The following is a 20,506-nucleotide window of genomic DNA, read 5'->3' on the forward strand; positions in this document are numbered from 1 at the left end:
TTTGTGTATAGGTATTTTGCCTGCATGTATGTCTGTGCACTGCTTGCATGTCTGGTGCCTGAGAAGACCAGAAAAAGGCATCGGATCCCCTGGAACTGGAGTTACAGATGGCTCCGAGCCACCACGCAGATGCTAGGAATTAAACCTAGGTCTCTGGAAGAGTAGCCAGTGCCCTTCAGTGCTGAGGTACCTCTCCAGTCACATTTTTTAATGGGATTTAATTATTTAATGATGCTGCAAGACTCATTAGGCAGAAACGAGTTTCCCAGGAGCCAGCAGCATGGACTGCTGGCCTAATGGTATATCTGTATGTCCTGTGGTTTTTTGTACTTTTTGTGTGTGGTGCAGTCAGTTGTGGCTTCCTGGAGGACACTTTACCCCAGAGTCACGAGGTGTTCAACAAGGTTGCTGAAACTGCCTTTCCGAGAACCAGTAAAATGTCACAGGAAGAAATGCCTGTAGTTTGGTGAGTGACCGTCTGGTCATTTCTCATTGCATTATAATTGTTTCTACCCCCACATCATTAGCAGGACGGTGACAGACACCAGCCTGTGACAGACAGTTAACACCAAAGGAGCTAGGCCAAGGTCACCTGGATCAGAAACCCTGGGAGGACCTCCCAAAGCACCCAGACAAAGGAAGGCTCTGCAGAGAAGGGAGTAAGGGATTACTATTGAAGGGATTACTATGAACAGGACATGGGGCACAGATACAGTGGGGGCATCGATATAGTGACAGTTCTACAGCAGCTGAAGTCAGCAGAGAAACAAGAACCTACCCAAGGAAGCAGCCACACCACAAGCAGTCTGCAGCCACCGCCTGAACGGAAACATTTTAACAAGTTTGATTGACCCTCTAGCAACTTTTGGTCAGCCTTCTGTTCCTCCCTACTCCTCCACCAGACCTGACCAACCTTTCCTGATTAGTCAGGCCTATTTGCACGCTCAAGTTCAGCCAATTAGGGCCATGTGGGCCCAACTGAAACCCACTGGTACCTTATAAATCTGGACTATGGAGGTCTGCAGGGATGGACCAGCAAGCAGTTAAGAGCACTGAATGCTCTCCCAGAGTACTGGGATTCAATTCCAAGCACCCACATGGTGGCTCACTAATGTATGTCACTCCAGTTCCAGGGGACCTGATGCCCTTTTCAGGCCTTCTCAGGCACCAGGCATGCAAATGGTGCAGAGACATAAATGCGGGCAAAACCTCCACATGTTAAAAAAACAAGAAACTCTATACTCTCAACACTTGATCTTAAATTTTAACTGTCCTGGTAGGTTCTCACTGTGGTTCTAATTAGCATTTTCCTGATAAATATGCCATGAATATCTGTGGGCCCATTCTCTTCATGAAGTGTATGCTATTTCTGTAACGGCCTTTCTCACACTATTTGGCTCAAGGCTATGAAATTACCGCGCTGAGTGGCTCTTTTTCTTTTTTTTTTTTGGTTCTTTTTTTTTCGGAGCTGGGGACCGAACCCAGGGCCTTGTGCTTCCTAGGCAAGCGCTCTACCACTGAGCTAAATCCCCAACCCCGCTCTTTTTCTTTATTTTTTTTTTTTTAAAGATTTATTTATTTATTTATTTATTTATTTAATGTATGTGAGTACACTGTCGCTGTCTTCAGACACACCGGAAGAGGGCATCGGATCCCATTACAGATGGTTGTGAGCCACCATGTGGGTGCTGGGAATTGAACTCAGGACCTCTGGAAGAGCAGCAGTCAGTGCTCTTAACCGCTGAGCCATCTCTCCAGTCCTTTTCTTCAGTTTTGTTTGCAGCAGGATTCCACTCTGTAACCCAGGATGACTTTGAACTCTCCGTATGCTGTTGCCACAAGATCCCAAGTGCTAAGATTACAGGCATGGACTAACACCCCTAAACTCCTTATATTTCAGAACTGAAAGCTAGATTGATTTTATAATCAGTTCAGCGAATGGGCATTGATAGGTGGAAACCATGTAATTCAGAGCCACAGTGTTCCTAAGTATACTCTGGATACCACATGATTGTTAAGTATCTAGATGGTGCAAAGACAGATGACAGATGATCATAAGCAATGATAAATAAGAAGATAAATTGATGGCACATGATGTGATAGATGGTGCTGGTTTTCCTTTTTTCAGATTTATATACCTATAGGAGTGTTTTGCCTACATGTTTGCATACACACCACACACATCTCTGGTGCCAAAGGAGCTCTCAAGGGGGCATCAGATCCACTGGAACTGGACTTACTGATGGTTGTGAGGCACCATGTGGGTGCTGGGAACCAAACTTAGATCTTTAACAGAAGCAGCAAGTGTCCTGAGCCCTGTTGGCACTGCTGTCAGAAGCCAGCTAATGGAACTGAGCCCCAGGGCGGCCAGAACCACATAGAGACCTTGCTTCAAAACACAATCTTCCCACCCGTCCCTGAGAAACCAACAAAAAAACCCTGCTGTGTAATAAAACCAATCATGTGTGTATTCGACACAAACATCTATTTTAAACGAGGAATAGTGGCTCATGCCTCTAACGGAAGCACTTGGGAGGCTACTGGTGTCATGAATTCTAGACCAATCGGCGCTAAGTGATGAGACCCTATTTCAAAAGAACAAAAGTGTGTGGGGTGTGGGTGTGGGGTGTGGACGTGGGGGCAGAAGCACAGGTATGATAGTACACACCTGTGACCGGATCACTTAGGAGGTACTGGCAGGAGGAGCAGAAGTTCAAGACCATCCTCTGCTACACTGACGGATGCACAGGGCGTGGGCTGGACCCAGGGCTTCAGGTTAAGCAAACAGTTTGTCACTGGGCTACATCTCCAACCCTTTTTGCATCTTTAAATTTTGACACGAAATGTGCCTAAGTTAGATTCAAACTCGTTCTGCAGTGAAAGCCAGGTGTGAACTTGGAATCCTCTTGCCTCAGCTGGGGTCACAGGCTTCAGGGACAGGATTGACGTTTCCCAAGATCAGATCCCCCAGCTGCTTTAGACAAAATCAGGCAAGGCGCTGCTGTGGAAGTCACTCACTGTGGTGCTGACTTCCGCTCACCCACTGTCTTCATGCATCACGGTTCTGAGATTTTACTTGTTAACCTTAATACATATATAATATATATTATGTATATAATTATATTATAATGTTATTGTATTAATATATTAAGATATATCTTTCTGTTGGGCAGCAGTGCTGTGTGCCTTTAATCCCAGCAGCAGGAAGGCATAGGCAGGAAGATCTTTGTGAGTTCGAGGCCAACCTGGTCTACAGAACAAACTCGGACAGCCAGGGCTGCACATAGAAACCTTGTCTCAAAACAAACAAACAAACAAACAAAACCAAAGAAAAAAGAAAAAAAAAAACAAAGAAACTAAAAACCAACAGCAACAACAACAACAAAAAAAACCCTTTCAAATATGAAGAGACAAAAAGAAAGAACCACAAGTTAAATGGGTGTTTAATACATTGTCAGGACTAGAAGTACAGAGAATTAGAAGTTGTGTGACTGACGATGATGTCGATGTTAGAGCTTTCAAAGAAGCTTCCCTAGTTCCTTTCCCAGGTTCCTTGGAGCAGTGACTATTCTCGGCCATCTGCTGGCCATTGTGCTTGGTAGTGATCAGTAATCACGTCGCATCCCACCGCAGACCGCCCTGTGTCACGCTAAGACTCCTCCCACTCAAGGTACAAGAGCCCACGGGAAGTGAAAACGGCAAACTCATGAGAAAGAAGGCAAAGGCCTAAGGACTGGGCTCTGAGTGTCTGCTCACACAGACCTCCTATTTGTTCCTAGCAGTAAAACGGAATAATAGAAATGAAAGCTACTTTAATGAAAAGGGAACTTCGGTATGGTCATTAAATATAACTACTGGAATTTTAAATATAAATACCTGTACTCCCTGATTAGTATCAGGCAGAAGCTAAACTATTATCTAGAATCCTGGTCTCAGAGAAAAAAGGTCAGAGACAGAGAAGGTGCTTCATGTTATCAGGTCCATTTGGAAACAGCCCAGGGCCTTCAAGAGAACCACACTAGTCTTTCTTTTTATCGGAGACCTCTGTTGGTCCTTTTGTGGAGAATCCATTTGTATCTGCACCCTAGAATGAAAAAAAGAATCCAGAATTATGATAACAAAAAGGTACTGACTTTAGGAAACAATCTTTGTAGAAGCAGACAATAAACTTTAGCATTAACTTCCAGAATTATGCAGGTTAATTAATTCAGAGAGCTGCAGAGTCAATATTGCAGGGACCAGTGAAGACAGGGGTGTTCCAAACATTCATTCCCGTACAAAACCACCTTTACATTGGGCCTAGGGATGCAGCTCCGAGGTACAGGGCTTTCCTGGCCGGCTCCTGGCCCAGGGTTCAATCCCCATGTCAGGTGGGGAAAGGGAGGCAAAAAGACAACACATTAATCAGAAGCCTAGTTTCAAATCTTCCGACCGAATGTCAGTAACTAAAACTGAGACAAAGCTTCCAATTCCAGAGGCTCGCCCTTCCAGAAGCTTGCGGTTCCCCAGCGCTGCCCCGCACCCGTCTCCCGCGAACTCGGAGGCTTTACCTTGCAGTCTACCTTGCCCGTATTCTTATTGTCCAATTGCTGTACAGCTTTTCTCGGCCATATGCGACTGACCACGGGGTATATGTATGGCTCCAGGAACTTTTTGAAGATCCAGAGCAGCACTGGAATGACGATACAAGGAATGCACACCATCGTCCCACGCTGGAGTTTCCGAAACTGCCGACACCACAGGGGAAGAAGTCAGCTCGTCACAGACAGTAAGAGACGCTTCAGGAATAGGACTGTATCTACGGGGCGTGGAAGCTATCTAGGAAAATATTTGCCGAAAGCAAAGGTTTCTAAACCAAAATGCTCTCTCTGCAAGGTAGTGGAACAAGTGAGGAGACAGGAACGCTGAGATGCCAGCATCCAATCCTTTCCAGTAACCGCGGCTTTCTCGGGGATTCTGGGATAAAAGACGCTTCGTGCACAGAGGTTCCTGCCTCCACGCCTGACAACCTAAGTCGAATACCCAGGACCAACCCGGTGAAAAGACAGAATCAAGTCATCACTTAGACCTGACACCATGTCAGAGGTATACATGCCCACACGACAAATAAAAATGCAATAAAAGAACATTCAGGGTCAAAACAATATGTGTTAGGTACTTTACATAGTTTACCCGCTCATTTACTTCTAACAGAACCAGGAAGGGGGCCAGTAAGATGGTTTAGTGGGTAAAGGTGCCTGCCACTGAAACCCAGATGGGAGAGGAAACGCCTGTAAGTTGTCTTCTAGCCTCCATACAGCACAGTGGAGTTCTCCCTCTCCCATGTACACATGCGCCAAATAGATACACAGTAATAATGAGAAGAGGAGGAGGAGGAGGAGGAGGAGTAGGAGGAGGAGTAGGAGGAGGAGGAGGAGGAGGAGGAGGAAACCATCAGAGAAACTAGATGTTCTACAGATTTAAAAAGAAATAAATTATAGCCAGGCATGTCAGTACCTGACTGTAATTCCAGTATTTGATGTGTAGTAGTCTGAGCCCAGCCTGGTCTACCTAGGGAGTTCCGGGATAGTCAACAGGGCTACACGGCGAGGATTTTTTGTTTGTTTTGTTTTGTTCTAAATAGCAATAATGGTAAAATAGTTTAAAAGGAAAACAATATTACTTATAAACAAAATATAGTATGCCCTTAGTGTTTTTTTTTTAAAGATTTATTTATTTATTGTATATAAGTACACTGCAGCTGTCTTCAGACACACCAGAAGAGAGCATCGGATCCCATTACCGATGATTGTGAGCCACCATGTGGGGGTACTGGGATTTGAACTCAGGACCTCTGGAAGAGCAGTCAGTGCTCTTAACCACTGAGCCATCTCTCCAGTCCTTAGTGTTAATTATATAAGTGTGATAGTTGGTATATGCTCAGCCCAGGGACTAGCACTATTAGAAGGTGTGGTCCTGTCAGAATAGGTGTAGCACTGTGGGAATGGGCATAAGACTTCACCCTAGCTGCCTGGAAGTCAGTCTTCCACTAGCAGCCTCTAAGATGAAGATGTAGAACTCTCAGCTCCTCCTGCACCATGCCTGCCTGGAAGCTGCCATGCTCCCACCTTGATGGTAATGGACTGAACCTCTGAACCTGTAAGCCAGCCCCAATTAAATGCTGTCCTTATAAGAGTTGCCTTGGTCATGGTATATGTGCACAGCAGTAAAACCCTAACTAAGACAATAAGGAACTGACAATTAACAATGGGCCAGACAGTGGTGGCACACGCCTTTAATCCTAGCACTTGGGAAGCAGAGGGAGAGATCTCTGTGAGTGTAAGGACAACCCAGTCTACAGAACTGAGTTCCATGACAGACAGGGCTACACAGAGAAACCCTGTCTTGAAAAAAACAAAAACAAATATACAAACAAACAAACAAAAAAACCCAGGACTGGAGAGATGGCTGGTTAAGAGTGCTGACTGCTCTTCACATAAATAAAATAAATCTTAAAAAACAAACAAAAAAACCCTTAACGCTACCAGCTGGAAGAATATTCTCACTTTAAACAAACAAACAAAACAACAAAGCCCCCCCCCACACACACAATTTGCCAATGGAATAATGCTTAAGGCAAACTCTGTAATACAAAACTCACACTCTAGGCTTGCAAATCAGTCTTTTCCAAGTCTCCCTTTACATTTTTTGGGGGGATTGGGAGGGTGGGGACTGAGGGCCTTGTGCTTGACAGAAAGAATGCTGTCATCAACTTAAACCTTAAAACTGTTCTCGCTTTCTCGTTCTCTCTCTCTCTCTCTCTTTCCTCCCTCCCTGCCTGCCTCTCCCTCTCCTCTCTTTCTCCCCCTACCTCCCTCCTTCTCCCCCTCCCCCTCTCTCTCCTCCCGCTCCCCTTCCTCTGAGTTTGGTCCAGGCTGTCTTGGAACCAGGACTCTTCTTGCCCAAATCCCTCAAGTGCTGAATTACAGGTGCCACTACATAGATCAACTTTATTTCATACTTAACTTATTTTGTTCCTTTAAGATTTACTTTTTGGGGTTGGGGATTTAGCTCAGTGGTAGAGCGCTTGCCTAGGAAGCGCAAGGCCCTGGGTTCGGTCCCCAGCTCCGGAAAAAAAGAACCAAAAAAAAAAAAAAGATTTACTTTTTTGTGTCTTGATGTTTGCTTGCATATGTCTGTGCGCCATAAGCATACAGCACCCGTGGGGTCCAGAAGCAAGTCATGTGGGAGCTGGGATATGAACCTGGGGCTTCTGGAAGAGCAGCTCCTGCTCTTAACCAGTGAGCATCACTCCCTTGTATTCCTTTTAAGGATATAACTAACTGAAAGTGTGCTGGGTATAAGATTTTACCCAATGCTATGCTGGATAGCTTTATATCGACTTGACACAAGCTAACGATCACCTAAGCGAAGGGAACTTCTCTTAAGAAAATGCCTGGGGGGTTGGGGATTTAGCTCAGTGGTAGAGCGCTTGCCTAGCAAACGCAAGGCCCTGGGTTCAGTCCCCAGCTCCAAAAAAAAGAACAAAAAAAAAAAAAAAAAAAGAAAATGCCTGGGGCTGGAGAGATGGCTCAGTGATTAAGAGCACCGACTGCTCTTCCAGAGGTCCTGAGTTCAAACCCCAGCAACCACATGGTGGCTCACAACCATCTGTAATGGGATCCAATGCCCTCTTCTGGTGTGTCTGAAGACAGCTACAGTGTACTCATATACAAAAATAAAATAAATAAATTTAAAAAAAAAAAGAGCACTGACTATTCTTCCAGAGGTTCTGAGTTCAATTCCCAGCAACCACATGGTGGCTCATAACCATCTGTGATGGGATCCAGTGCTCTCTTCTGATGTGTCTGAAGACAGCAACAGTGTACTCATACATAAAAATAAATAAAAAGAAAGAAAGAAAATGCCTATAGCCAAGCCTGGTATCTGCCTTTAATCCCTTGGGGAGATACAGGCAGGCAGACCTCAGTGAGCATAAGGCCAGCCTGGTCTACATAGTGAGTTCCAGCACAGCCAGAATTACATAGTGAAGACACGGTCTCAAAAATTAATTTACTTATTTTAAAAAGGCCTCTTTCATACCAGGCTGTAGGGCACTTTCTTAATTACCAATTGATGGGGGTAAGGGCCAAGCCCATTGTGGGTGGTGTTACCCCTGGGCTGGTGGTCCTGGATTCTGTAAGAAAGCAGGCTGTGCAAGCCATGAGGAGCAAGCCAGTAAGCAGCACCCTCCATGGCCTCCGCACAGCTCCTGCCTCCAGGTGCCTGCTTCACTGACATTCCTGTCCTGACTTCCGTCAATGAAGAACAGTGATGTGAAAGTATAAACCACATAAACCCTTTCCTTTCCAACTTGCTTTGGCCACGGTATTTCATCACTGAAATAGCAAACTTAAGAATTATCATGTAAGTAAATTATCCATATCTAAGTTAATACTTCTAATATTTTTTCTTTTTTAGACAGAACTTTCACCACATACCCTTACCTGGCTGGAACTCTCTATGTGGACCAGCTCTTCCTCTACCCCTCCTGTTCTGGGGTTAAAGCCATTGTGATGGCTTGTATATGCTCTGCTCAGGGAGTGGCACTACTAGGAGGTGTGGCCCTGTTGGAGTAGGTGTGTCACTGTGGGTGTGGGCCTTAAGACCCTCATCCTAGCTGCCTGGAAGTCAGGCACTAGCAGCCTTCAGGTGAAGATGTAGAGCTCTCTGCTCCTCCTGCACCATGCCTGCCTGGATGCTGCCATGTTGATGATAATGGACTGAACCTGTGACCTGTAAGCCAGCTCCAATTAAATGCTGTCCTTGTAAGACTTGCTGTGGTCATGGTGTCTGTGCACAGCAGTAGAACCCTAAGACAGGCCTTCTTAATGTTCTTGATAATTAAAAGTCATACTGGCAAATCTGGTTCTGAAAGTCAGCTATCTCTTAGAAAGGGACCCTTCTCTGTTAAACCAAAGAGTTCTTAAATTTACAAAATAAATTAATCTCTTAGGACTAGGATTTCAGTTCCAGGGTATAGCCCACGGTTGTGACGAGAAGTTGAGGTAGAAACTTGAAAAATTACATCAACAATCAGGAGCAGAAAGAAAAAACACAAAGATCCCTGCTTGCTGGCTCTCAGCAGCCTCCTCCTCCTATGCTGTTCACCTCCTGCCTAAGGGATTGTGATGCCCACAAGGGCTAGGTTTTCCTACATCCTTTAGCGATCAATCAGACTATCCCTTACAGACATGCTCAAGGCCAAATGATCTCGATTATCCCTTATTAAAACTCTCTTCCCGGGGAATGCTAGGGTGTACCAAGTTAACAATTAAGACTAACCAGCCCAAGACCTTAAGAGGAAGTTTCAGAACAGTACACAAAGATTTCAATTATCCTAATTTTCAGAATACTATAAGTTAAATAGCACTGATTATTGAATGAATCGGCACCGAAAATAACTTAACCTATTCATAATGCAGGTGAAAGTGTTATGATTCTTTTTTTTTTAATTTTTTTTAATTTTTTTATTATTTTTTTTAAAGATTTATTTATTCACTGTATATAAGTACACTGTAGCTGTCTTCAGACACACCAGAAGAGGGCATTGGATCCCATTACAGATGGTTGTGAGCCACCATGTGGTTGCTGGGATTTGAACTCAGAACCTTAGGAAGAGCAGTCAGTGCTCTTAACCACTGAGCCATCTCTCCAGCCCCATGATTCTTTTTTTTTTAATTTGGGTTTCTCTGTGTAGCCCTGGATGCCTTCGAACTCACGGAGATCTATGTGTCCCTGCCTCCTGAGTGCTGGGATTAAAGGCATGCACCACTGCCCCTTGGCTCCAGTGTTATGATTCGTTCTGAATGCAATTCTGAAATGAATTACAAGCAAAAACTATAAGCACGTATAAGTTTACATCAAGGAAGGACTAGATATTTTATAAAGGATGCAATTAGTTCTAGTTAAAACAATTTAAGAATTTTCCAGATTAAGCTCCAAAACTTTTAAAAACGTACCTTTGATTTAAAAGAAAAAATCAGGTACTGGGCAGAAATGGTACACAGGAGGCAGAGGAAGGCAGATCTCTGAGTTTGAGGCCAGCTTAGTCTACAGAATGAATTCCAGGGCAGCAGAGTTATACGGAGAAACTCTGTCTTAAAAAACTAACAGACAAATCAGTCAATGAAGCTGGGGGGTGTTATCTCAATGGTAGGGCTTGTCTACATCCTGCCAGACCAGCGGTTCTCAACATATGGGTTGTAACTCCTTGGTTCCCAACATATGAGTTGTAACTCCTTCGGAGTAGAAGGACACAGGGGTCGCCTAAGACTATAGATAAACACAGATATTTACAGTTACAAAGTAGCAACAGAAATAACTTTGTGGTTGGGGGCCACTGCAACATGAAGAACTGTATTAATGTGTCACAGCAGTAGGAAGGCTGAGATCCGCTGTGCTGAGCATGTTTAATCAGCAGCACTTAAAAGTCAGTTAGCAGAACTAGAGGGATGGCTCAGTGGTTAAAAGCACTGGCTGCTCTTCCAGAGGACCTGGGTTCGATTCCCAGCATTCACATGGCAGCTCAGTGTCTCTTAACTCCTGTTCCAAGGGCTCTGGCTCCCTCATGCATGCAGACAAAACACCAGTGAACATAAAATAAATATTAAAAAAAGTTAATTAGCAGAGATTCTCTTCAGCAAACATGAGCTGGAAATGTACAAGGCTCTAGGTCTTGTACCCCTTTAATAGTACCAACCACGGCACACTTTACAGATTTCATAGGGAGGCTGAGACCTGCTTCACTTTCTGAAGGTGCTTCTTGGAAACAGGACTGTGCCTTAATTCCCTCATGAGAAAATGCAGACAAAGGGAGCCCCCACCTTACAAGGATGCAGCGTGCACTCAATAGTGTAATGTAGTACAAAACCGAAATGTAACAAAACAAACCGGCCAGGCCTGTGACCTCAACTGTTTGGGAGGCTAAGGGAAAAAAAGACATAAATCGGCCTAGCCTATACATCAAGCCCAAGGCTGCATCAACAATGTAAGATCATATCTCAAAATGGAAAAACAAAAAACGAGGACTACACAGTGTGATCTTGTCTCTAAAAGTTTTTTTTTGTTTTTTAACTTTTACTTCTTTTAGAATTTTACAACTCCCTTTCAGGCCTTTTTCCTATCCATCCAACTGTCTGTCACCACGCTGTTTTTTAAAATTCTACGTGTAGTTAGCATTCTAGAAATTCGTACATATTATGCTCTAAGTAAGATCCCAAGAACCTGTGCCAGTAACGACACCATATTTAGTTGACAAAGTCTGACTACGTAGCCTTGGCTGGCCTTGAACTTAAGAGACCCACTTGCCTCTGCCTCCTTTGTGTTGGGACAAAAAGAGTGCACCACCACTCCCAACTTCCACAGCATGGTTTTTATAAAACTTTTTTGGATCTTTTAACTAGTAAGCCTATGGTATTGTCTCTCAATCCTAGTAATTTTTGATAGATATTTTATACTGTGAAAACTGCGGTGGGAAATCTAGAAGATAAGGTAGACTACTATTTTAACTACTATCCAATCTATCAAAGAGAGCAAAATGGAATGTTTCATTCAACTTGGCCCAAGAGGACAGTGGAAGAAAGCGGAAAGAGCGAGGGATCCACCAGAACTGCCCAATAGAGCCATAGTCGCCTCCCTTGAAAGAGCCAGGAGGGACTGAGCAAGTCAAAGACAAAAAGTAGCGAAGCTGCAGGGGTCCAGTGGCACAGAGAGGAGGGGCACCCACCGTGCGGGTCCAAAGAGAGGAAAACCACGAGGGAAGCAAGGAGGGGACACCGAGGTCCACAGACGGGGATCAGTGCAGAAATGCAAGGTATGCAGGCTACCTAATTCCTGGGGTACACCGGCGCACCGCACAGCGTCTGGGGACGTCAAGCCGCTGACAACCGCTGCGAGAGTCACTGGCCACCACCAAGACGCCCAGGGCAATGTCCGCACTTCCGGGAGGCCGGGCTGCCAGCAGCCAATTGCAGGTCAAGACACTGACAAAGCCATACACGTCAGCCAAGGGGCGCACAGAACGTAATGATGACGTTCACAGAGCTCATGACACTTCCGGAGCTGCGCTGTAGTCAGCGCCTGATAACCCGGGAAAGCAAAGGGTACCTGGGTGTGCTGAAAACCAATTTCCAAAGCACCTGACTGGGTTGATTCTGAAAAACCAGGGCTGTCCTGTTCAAGGTTTGAAACAGGAGAGTGGGGATAAGTCCTGCCTGGTCCTCCTCACCAGCCATAGGAATGGCGCTGGCACATAATAGGGCATTTTCAGGCCCAGATTTGCTCAATCAATCTGGGTTTTCACTGTATGTGCAGACTAGGCTCGAAGTCAGGATTCTCAAGGTATGGCTTCCCTGGAAGCTGGAATTATAGTTGTGTCCCTATGGCAGAGTGAGTAAAAACTAGGGTCTGGGTTGTTTCTAGCACTCAAACCCTGAGCTGCTGCCCATTTCACTCACTAGAGCACTACACCAGACTTGTCTGGTGATAAAGCTGTGAATCTGGAACCCTTACACACTACTGGTTGAAACGCAAAGCTTCTTTGGCAATGTCTTACAATCTTACTTTTCTACCTTGGAACATCCCTAAAGAAACCACTCTCCTACAGAGCCTTGTACACTAAAGGTTTTATGTTCAAAAAGATGTAATCATATTTTAGTGATTACAGAACTTGGGAGGCTCGTTTCCCTTCCTTCACCATGTGTCCTGGAATCTAGGTTTGGACCCTTCACCCTGGGCCACTCCTCCAGTCATCTAAACACTATGGGGAAAGCACAAAACCTAAAAAGTTTTCAAAGACAGTGGTAAAGGTCTACATACTAACTGGAATTCTGAGTGCAAATACAGAAAATAGTTCAGGGGTGCAGTACTGATAGGCAACTACTTGAATGTTTTCAGTAAGTGGGATGCATGGCTTGAAAATCTGCATTAACAGGTGTAAAATCAAGCTGTAAGCTATGTGGAAGTAATGAAAGGTACTATAAACTGCCTGGGAATGTTTCTTGTACTGTATGGCTGAGGCAGTCAGAGAATGGTTATCAGTCCCTGGAATTTAATGGGTTCACTGCATGTATGTATGTAGTCTGCAGTTGACCCTTCTCTGCAGCCTTTATAAACCTATTCAAGAGTATGCACATCTGTTTGGGTGTCTCCCTAACAGGCAAAGATATGGCACTTAAAACAGCTAATCTCCGGGTTGGGGATTTAGCTCAGTGGTAGAGCACTTGCCTAGCAAGCACAAGGCCCTGGGTTCGGTCCCCAGCTCTGAAAAAACAACAACAACAAAAAAAAACCCCCAGCCAATCTCCAAGTCTGAGAGTATAGAAAACTTTTTCATGTGTGGGTGCCTCCCCCTCCAAATCAATAAGATGGTCTCATGTTTAAGGGAGCACTTGCAGACTACCTTAAAAATAACAGACTAAGATACCTAGTGGTGATGCTGTGAAACTGGGAGGTAAAGGCAGGTGGACATAATCTAAAGCCAGAGTTAAGGTCAAGGACAGCCAAGGCTACACTACATAAAACAAATGAAACATAAAAATACTGCCCATTTTTACTTTATACCTATAGTCTGCATAAGAACTCCTCAGTAAATGCTAATTCAATAAAGCTAGACAGTCATATTTACACAGTCCTGTGGTTGAGATGTCTATTTCACTGCTTAATTAGTAAAAAGTTCTTCTGCATGCTAAAGCGCATCTCTCATAACGGGGCTTATTAACAGGCAATCTAAGACGATCGGCTTATAAAGACCACCAGAAGACCTTTACTTTATCCGCATTTATTTATGCTGAATTTATTCCCGCGCCATGAGCTTTTGTTTCTTCAGTTTCTTCTGGGATATCTGAGAAGACAAACAAAGGAACCATTTAAGTTTCCAGACTAGAACATTAAGTCTTAGAATGACTCAAATCCACATCTAAGGTAACAGGAAAAGCTCAATTGTTGAAGACTACATAAGATCAAGGACAAATGGCCATGTGCCAAGGTTAAATTATTTAGCTGTAGAGACACCAAATGCAATGACTGACTAGTCCCATAGGGCACAGGATCTGCAGTGCTATGTCACACTAAAGTGGTAAGGGCTGCTAGTACAGCTTCCCCTTCAGTTATTACTAAGGTCTGTGTCTGATAGTCACCACCCATCTCTCACTAGCAGTATACACCAGCAAACTGAGCAACTTACCTTTTTCTTCTGTGCAACCTCCTCTTCTGGCTTTGGAACAATCTGTTCCTTCTCAGTGAGGATCATCTCGATGTGGCAGGGGGAGCTCATGTATGGGTTAATCCGGCCGTGAGCTCTGTAGGTTCGTCTGCGCATCTTAGGAGCCTTGTTCACCTGGATGTGTTCAATGACCAGAGAATCTACATCCAAACCCTGAAAAGGGGGGAAAGAAAAATCAGACAAAAAACATGTTTGTCAATAAAACTTCAGCACCCCACGGCCAGCCTCTAACTTGGATGTCCTTAACTTCTTGCTTATCCTGCTTCAACTTCCTGAGTACAATGTTACTTTGCACTTTAGGTAGTGATTTTCAAGCGAAATCATTTATGAAAGGCAACTCTTATTTCTAAGGCATTATTAAGACATTCAGCTACCATAAAATGTAGTTTAACACATGCTGTCAGTAGCCATTGGGGTTGTCACATTGCCCTTACAGTACGAAATTTTCCTTTTGTAAAAAAGGCTCAACCTCATTGGAAAAAGATGTTTTAAATGAGAAAGTATTATCCTACTACTAGACACAGCTATCAACAGCTACACCATTGCTAATGCTAGCAATTACAAGGTCAACAGCATGAAGTAAATGAAAAATTTTCTTTTGGGGTGCCACACTCTGATTTACACTCAATAAGCTATAAACCCCTAGACCAAAGGAAATGCTTCTTCTATAGATCCGGGGATGGAGGAACTATTAGGACATAAGCACACCATGACCCTAAACCTCTTTAAGCAGAATTCTGTGACACTAGATAGAGGCACAAGACATAAAGGCAGTCATCTTGGCTCCTTTTTCTAAGAGTTTCTTACTAGTAGACCAGACTGACCTCAGGATAGACTGAAAGAACAGCAATGGCCCAGGTACCTTAAGTTCAGCATTACTCTCTGCATTTTTAAGCATGTGCAGCAAAAATTCAGCACTCTTTTTTGGCCACCGTCCCTGTGTCCAGCCCCACTGTTTGGCCTGAAAGAAAAGCAGGTAAGCAGTTTGTTACTTTCTTTGATGAATCAAATGAGACCCAATTGAGAACCATGCCAACACCAAGGTTGCTCAGAACATGTTTTATTTCACGGTTAATCCAAAGGTGTCCTAAGATAGTCATCACAGCAACCAAACGGACTATAAAGACTTTACCCCACTCTCCCACTCCTTTACAATTCGCAACAACATCTTCAAAGATTTCTCACCTGGGCGCACCTACCAACTCCACCATTATATCGCCGGAATGGCACACACTGCTTCTTTAAAGTGACATCCTTCAGATACTTGGTGGCTTTGCGGATATGCATACCCTTGATGGCCTGGGCAGTTTCCCGGGTGTTCTAAGAGAAGCCAGAAAGGTCTGGTTAACAGCATTAAATTTTCTGAGAGGAATTTAGTTACTCTCTACCTTGTATTGTTACACCTGTGCTCCACACTAGAGTGGCAGGTTTTACTCAAGCACCCCCACCTGATGCCCTACTCATATAAAAGGTGGCTGCTCAGATTTTACTTATTTTCACGGTAAATCCAAAGGTGTCCTAAGAAAGTCATCACTGCAGCTACCTTTCAAAGATACTCAGGAGCAAATTAGGATCCTTTAACATCAACATTTTCCTTACCTTAAAGTGAACACGAAGGTTTGAGCCTCTTGACTTGCATGCTGCAAAGAGGAAAAACATCTTTTTTTTATTTACGAACAGGCCAAGCAAACAATAAAAACCCACAAGTCAAAACAGAAGCATGCCCTTTTCAGTCACTTACATTTCGTGGGGTTTTCTGGGTCCAGGGAGTAGCGAACCATCTTCACAGGTCACCTGTGAACGCAACGGCTAGTAACTAACACAAATCAGCTAGTAACCCAAGAGGTTTAAACTACCGACAGCTGCTCAGAGAAGAGCTATTTTCATGATTAATCCAAAGGTGTCCTAAGAAATGACATCATCGCAGCCATCTTTTTCTTTGGGGGGGGGGGGGACGGACAGGACATGGTCTCTGTGTTAAGTGCCTGGTTTTACTGGAATTCCTGGAACTCGCAGACCCGCCTGCTTCTGCCTCCTCAATGCTGGCATTAAGGGCGTGCACCACCAAGGCCCTGCACGGAGTATTTTCTTAATGCCCACCTCCTCTTTCTTCATGAAGGTGGGAGCACGAGGATGTCGCCTTGCCCTCGGGACTAAGACTGTTCTCAACCCCATGCCTCTCCTGACTGGGACTTAGCAGCAGCGTGGCACAGTGGAGCCACAGCGCTCTTCAGACCCCTCCTTCCCCCCGACCTCGCAGCCTCCCCACATACCCACGTCCCGAGCAGCCCAAGGGACAGCACTGAGCCTCCACCCGGCGCTCATCTCAGAACTCTCACCCGGGCCTAGGCTGCCCCTCCCCGCAGAAGCCAAGCCTCGGGCGTCCCGGTCTGATCCGAGCATCTCCGCCGGCCCCGTCACCCATGCCCTCCCCTCACGCTGTTCCGAGGCCTGCAGAGGCCTGCGCGACCCGGGGCACCAAGTCGGACGCGCCCCCACTCCTCCACACAGAGCACGGCCGCTTGTGATGAGGACCCATGGCCCTTCGAGCTCAGATGCCGGGACTGCGACGCCAGCGCTCCCAAGGCCGAGATGGCGGAGGATTCGCCCCGAGAGCCCGACGCCGAGTAACACTCACCTCTGGCCGCTTACAGGAAGAGGAAACGCGAGGGCTACTGGGAGAATTCATGAGACCTCGACCTCTCGCGAGACTTCCTGCCCAAGGAACGAGATCCGAGGAGTGGGAGGGCGGAGAAGGAAGGAAGTGTGGGAAGTTTTTAGAAAGTTTCAAAAGGAGCGAGTCTTTAGGGACTTTCTCTTTAACTCCGAAATTAAAGTGTATGGGTTCAGGTGTCAGTAAATAAATAGAATCTTGAAGCATAGGACACGAATTATTAGAAGTGAACGAGAAATTTAGCCATGGTCGTTGTTAGATTTGATTATTGTCAACATGTACCCTCTGAAAGTGGTCTGTAAATGGACGGATGAGATGAAAGGCCAGAGGGGTTGAGGATTTAGCTCAGTGGTAGAGCGCTTGCCTAGCAAGCGCAAGGCCCTGGGTTCGGTCCCCAGCTCCGAAAAAAAAAAAAAAAAGATGAAAGGCCAGAGCCAGGAATGGCTGTGCTAGCCTTTAAGTTCCAGCACTCGGCAGGTAGAGGCAGTGGACCTCACCAAGTTTGAAGCCAGCCAGGGCTATATAGTGAGATCCTCTCTTAAATAAACAGCCTAAGGACATATGTCCTGGTGCCTCATACCTGAAATGTTAGTGTTGTTAGTTAGAATGGAGACCAGGGCCGGAGAGATGGCTCGGCAGTGAATAGCATTTGTTGCTCTTGAGTAAGACCAAGTTCGGTTCCCAGCATCCACAAGGTAGCTCAGATATGTAACTCCAGTTCCAGGCAATGAAATGTCTTCTTCTGCACACGCTTGGCAGGCAAAATATGCATACACATAAAATCTAATTTTTAAATTAATTAATTTAATAAAATAAAAAAATTCGAGGCCAGCCAGCAGTACATGAAACCCTGTCTTCACAAACAGATGAAAAACTGGTTTACAAAAGTCCTTGGAAGGCTGGTTTTGGGGAGTGGGGGAGAAACGACAGGGGTGAGGTGAGGTGGGGAGTTAGTCAGTCAGGTGTATGTCTACTGTGAAGATTAGGCTAACTGAGGACTCTGGTTCAAGATTACTGTCCCCAGCGCCAGTTCCAGATCTTCACTGGAGGCAGAAAATGTTGGCATTTTCTTTCCCTTGCTTTCTTGTGTCTGATTCTGTTACAGTCTGGCTTTAGGTTCTTCTGTGGCCCCATGTCCAGGCAGCTCAATCTCCCAGAGACTGAGTTTGACTTACAATGCCTTGGGCTCACTTGACTTGATAATGTTAAAGATCCTCCTGTCTTCTGCCTTTTGTACCAAATGCTGGATATTAGAGTTTTTCTTAGTGCTTCTCTTTCTTCACAAGCTTTTACTACAGGCTGTAAACTTCCAAACACATTATTCTCTTAAGTTAGATAGACCTAGAGAGATAGACCACCTTCTCAGAATTTTTCCTGGGGATCTCTGAGAGAATATATAACTCACCCTTAAATAGAACTTCTGGCTTGGAATGTAGTTTGCTGGTAGAATACTTCCCTAGACTTTCTCAAGACTTGGCTTTGATCCCTACCACTGGGGGAAGGGTGTGTGGAGGACTGTTGAACTACTCTAGACAAGGAAGAAATAATGCAATTCATACTTTAGAAAAATGACCCTGACTTCCCTGTAGAGAACAAACTTGAGGGCTGGGAGCAGACATAAGGAAAAGGATGTGGACGATTTTGCAAACTCTGAGGGTCACATATGCTAGGCTGGTCCTAGTCGTCAAAAGGAGTCCAATCACAGGACTTTCCTGGAGCTGGGGCTAACAGACTGGGTATTGGAGGTGTGTAAAGACAACGAAGATGCCCTCCAAAAGACGCCCTCCACATTTCCCAATCGAATACCGATTGGCACGATACACTGAACCTAGGGGAGGAACAGAAGCAATAAAATCAATAGTCTGTAGGGCCTGATTCAAGCTTTTGTCTTACCAGATGTGCGGCCACACACCACTCAGTAGTCAGGAAGATGAGGCAGGAGGATCATGAGTTCTAGGCCAGCTTGTGTTACTCAGTGAGTTAGAGACCAGCCTGGACTATATATGGAGACTACTCTCTGAAAGTTTTGTTTTCAGATTTTAGCTTAGGGAAATTTAAACACATGCACAAAGAAATATACAGGTGCTTTACTGAACTTTCCAAGCAGTCTGGGTTTTGTCTTTTTCCTTCCTCTCTTATCTGGCCAGTGTTATAGGATATTTGAACCTGTTTCTACTCGAGGGTAGAAATACCTTTAATCTCAAACAATGAAGGCATAGTTAGTTTGTAGAAAGAAGCACCTGTATTTGAAAGTGAAGTCTAATCGAGTGACAGGCAAAGTGAAAATCAGATTTGACAGAATAGGATATGCCCAACTCTCATGAGAAGAGAGAGGAAAGGGAAGCTACTTAAGGGAGAGACAGACAGCACAGGAGGAAGAGTACAGTGGAGGAATACGGCAGAGTTCATGGAGAACAGTGCAGTAGAGTTGAGAGGGAGAGTCAAGCACAGAGTGGAAGGAGGAAGCAGTGTTACCGGGACAGTTGTGCAGAGACAGATTGAAGAGCAAACAAGCAAGATACAGGTGAGGACAGAAGGAGCCAGAGAATGAGAAGGAGCCAGAAGATTGGAACAGATCAGTAGGGATTGTTTAAGGCTGGGAAGAACAATTTAGAGGGTGAAAGAGAAGCCAGTTTGAGTAAATCAGCTAGAAGAGGAGTTTGAGCTGATTAAACCAGCGAGTTAGAATTCAGAAAGATCTAGAAAGGGTGAGCTTATTCAGCAGCAAGTCCCAGAGGCTGAAACCATTCTAGAGCTAGATTAGATTATACAGAGGCTGGAAGCTTCCAGGATTAGACCTGGGTTAGCAGACAGAAGCAGTGAGCCTCCCAGACAACAGTTACAACAGGGGAATAAAGTTAGGCCAGGAACCCCTGATCCTCCTGCTTCCTCTTCTTCTATTATGTTTGTTGGGGTCCTGGAGTTACCTCACAAACCACACGAACACCAATCTCATCAGACAGTGATAGTTTATTGAGCAGACGCCCCAGGACTGCTCTACCAGGGCCATGGTCCAGATTCAGGAACTGAACTGTGACCCCCAGTTAAGGTTCTAGAGGGCTTTTTTTAAGCCTGAGCTCTACAAACATGTGTGCCAAGTTAACCCACCAATCAGGATTTAGGAACAGGAAGATTTCCTTAGGAACATTTTTTTTTAAAGATTTATTTATTTATTATATGTATATACACTGTAGCTGTCTTCAGACACACCAGAAGAGGGCATCAGATTTCATTACAGATGGTTGTGAGCCACCATGTGGTTGCTGGGAATTGAACTCAGGACCTCTGGAAGAGCAGTCAGTGCTCTTAACCTCTGAGCCATCTCTCCAGCCCCAGGAACATGTTTTTATTGTACATTTATCCCATTGGTTGAGGTATTCAACTGTGGCAGGGGACTTGCCTTGTCTAATATTCATGTCCTAACTTGTCTACCAGAGTGGGACTTGTCTAACATTCACGTTTTAACTCACCAATCAGGATGTCAGTTCCCAGGGAGGTCTTTGGAACTGAAACTTTACTCATACACTACTCAAAATGGAGGGCTTATTTTAAATGATTTGTACCACAAA

At 44.8% G+C, this 20,506-nt stretch overlaps 2 protein-coding genes and 3 non-coding genes across 6 annotated transcripts; all 5 read right to left on the reverse strand.

Moving 5' to 3' along the window:
* Positions 1-3,425: 3,425 nt before the first annotated feature.
* On the reverse strand, positions 3,426-11,993 carry C15H18orf32 (chromosome 15 C18orf32 homolog). 2 transcript variants are annotated; one of them, XM_032885617.1, is made up of 3 exons: positions 11,868-11,993; positions 4,551-4,727; positions 3,426-4,084 (listed from the first exon to the last, which is right to left on the reverse strand). In XM_032885617.1, exons 2-3 carry the CDS (start codon positions 4,701-4,703, stop codon positions 4,019-4,021), a joined length of 219 nt encoding a protein of 72 aa, XP_032741508.1. In that variant the 5' UTR covers positions 4,704-4,727; positions 11,868-11,993; the 3' UTR covers positions 3,426-4,018. The 2 variants fall into 2 exon arrangements, with proteins under 2 accessions (XP_032741508.1, XP_032741509.1); XM_032885618.1 differs by having other exon boundaries at positions 11,768-11,872.
* Positions 11,994-13,803: 1,810 nt separating this feature from the next.
* Rpl17 (ribosomal protein L17) lies at positions 13,804-16,926 on the reverse strand. The gene is made up of 7 exons (XM_032885616.1): positions 16,902-16,926; positions 16,005-16,057; positions 15,863-15,903; positions 15,449-15,583; positions 15,126-15,224; positions 14,225-14,416; positions 13,804-13,882 (listed from the first exon to the last, which is right to left on the reverse strand). The coding sequence occupies exons 2-7, from the start codon at positions 16,042-16,044 to the stop codon at positions 13,835-13,837; spliced, it is 555 nt and encodes a 184-aa protein (XP_032741507.1). The 5' UTR covers positions 16,045-16,057; positions 16,902-16,926; the 3' UTR covers positions 13,804-13,834.
* LOC116885106 lies at positions 15,307-15,371 on the reverse strand. The gene has a single exon (XR_004385971.1). It is a non-coding gene; the product is annotated as a small nucleolar RNA SNORD58 (small nucleolar RNA).
* On the reverse strand, positions 15,738-15,802 carry LOC116885107. Its single transcript, XR_004385972.1, has one exon. It is a non-coding gene; the product is annotated as a small nucleolar RNA SNORD58 (small nucleolar RNA).
* On the reverse strand, positions 16,125-16,190 carry LOC116885108. Its single transcript, XR_004385973.1, has one exon. It is a non-coding gene; the product is annotated as a small nucleolar RNA SNORD58 (small nucleolar RNA).
* Positions 16,927-20,506: the final 3,580 nt, after the last annotated feature.

The sequence above is a fragment of the Rattus rattus genome, chromosome 15 (assembly GCF_011064425.1).
Source record: "Rattus rattus isolate New Zealand chromosome 15, Rrattus_CSIRO_v1, whole genome shotgun sequence".
Lineage (NCBI taxonomy): Eukaryota > Metazoa > Chordata > Mammalia > Rodentia > Muridae > Rattus > Rattus rattus.

What these genes read in the sequence shown, in the direction of transcription:
- C15H18orf32 (XM_032885617.1), bottom strand. Translation starts at nt 4,703, where the DNA reads ATGGTGTGCATTCCTTGTATCGTCATTCCAGTGCTGCTCTGGATCTTC. An exon ending in CGGGCAAGGTAGACTGCAAG is followed by an intron (nt 4,085 to 4,550) that starts GTAAAGCCTCCG and finishes TTTTCATTCTAG; the next exon opens with GGTGCAGATACAAATGGATT.
- Rpl17 (XM_032885616.1), bottom strand. Translation starts at nt 16,044, where the DNA reads ATGGTTCGCTACTCCCTGGACCCAGAAAACCCCACGAAAT. An exon ending in CCCAGAAAACCCCACGAAAT is followed by an intron (nt 15,904 to 16,004) that starts GTAAGTGACTGA and finishes TCCTCTTTGCAG; the next exon opens with CATGCAAGTCAAGAGGCTCA. An exon ending in AGAGTAATGCTGAACTTAAG is followed by an intron (nt 14,417 to 15,125) that starts GTACCTGGGCCA and finishes CCCCCTTTTCAG; the next exon opens with GGTTTGGATGTAGATTCTCT.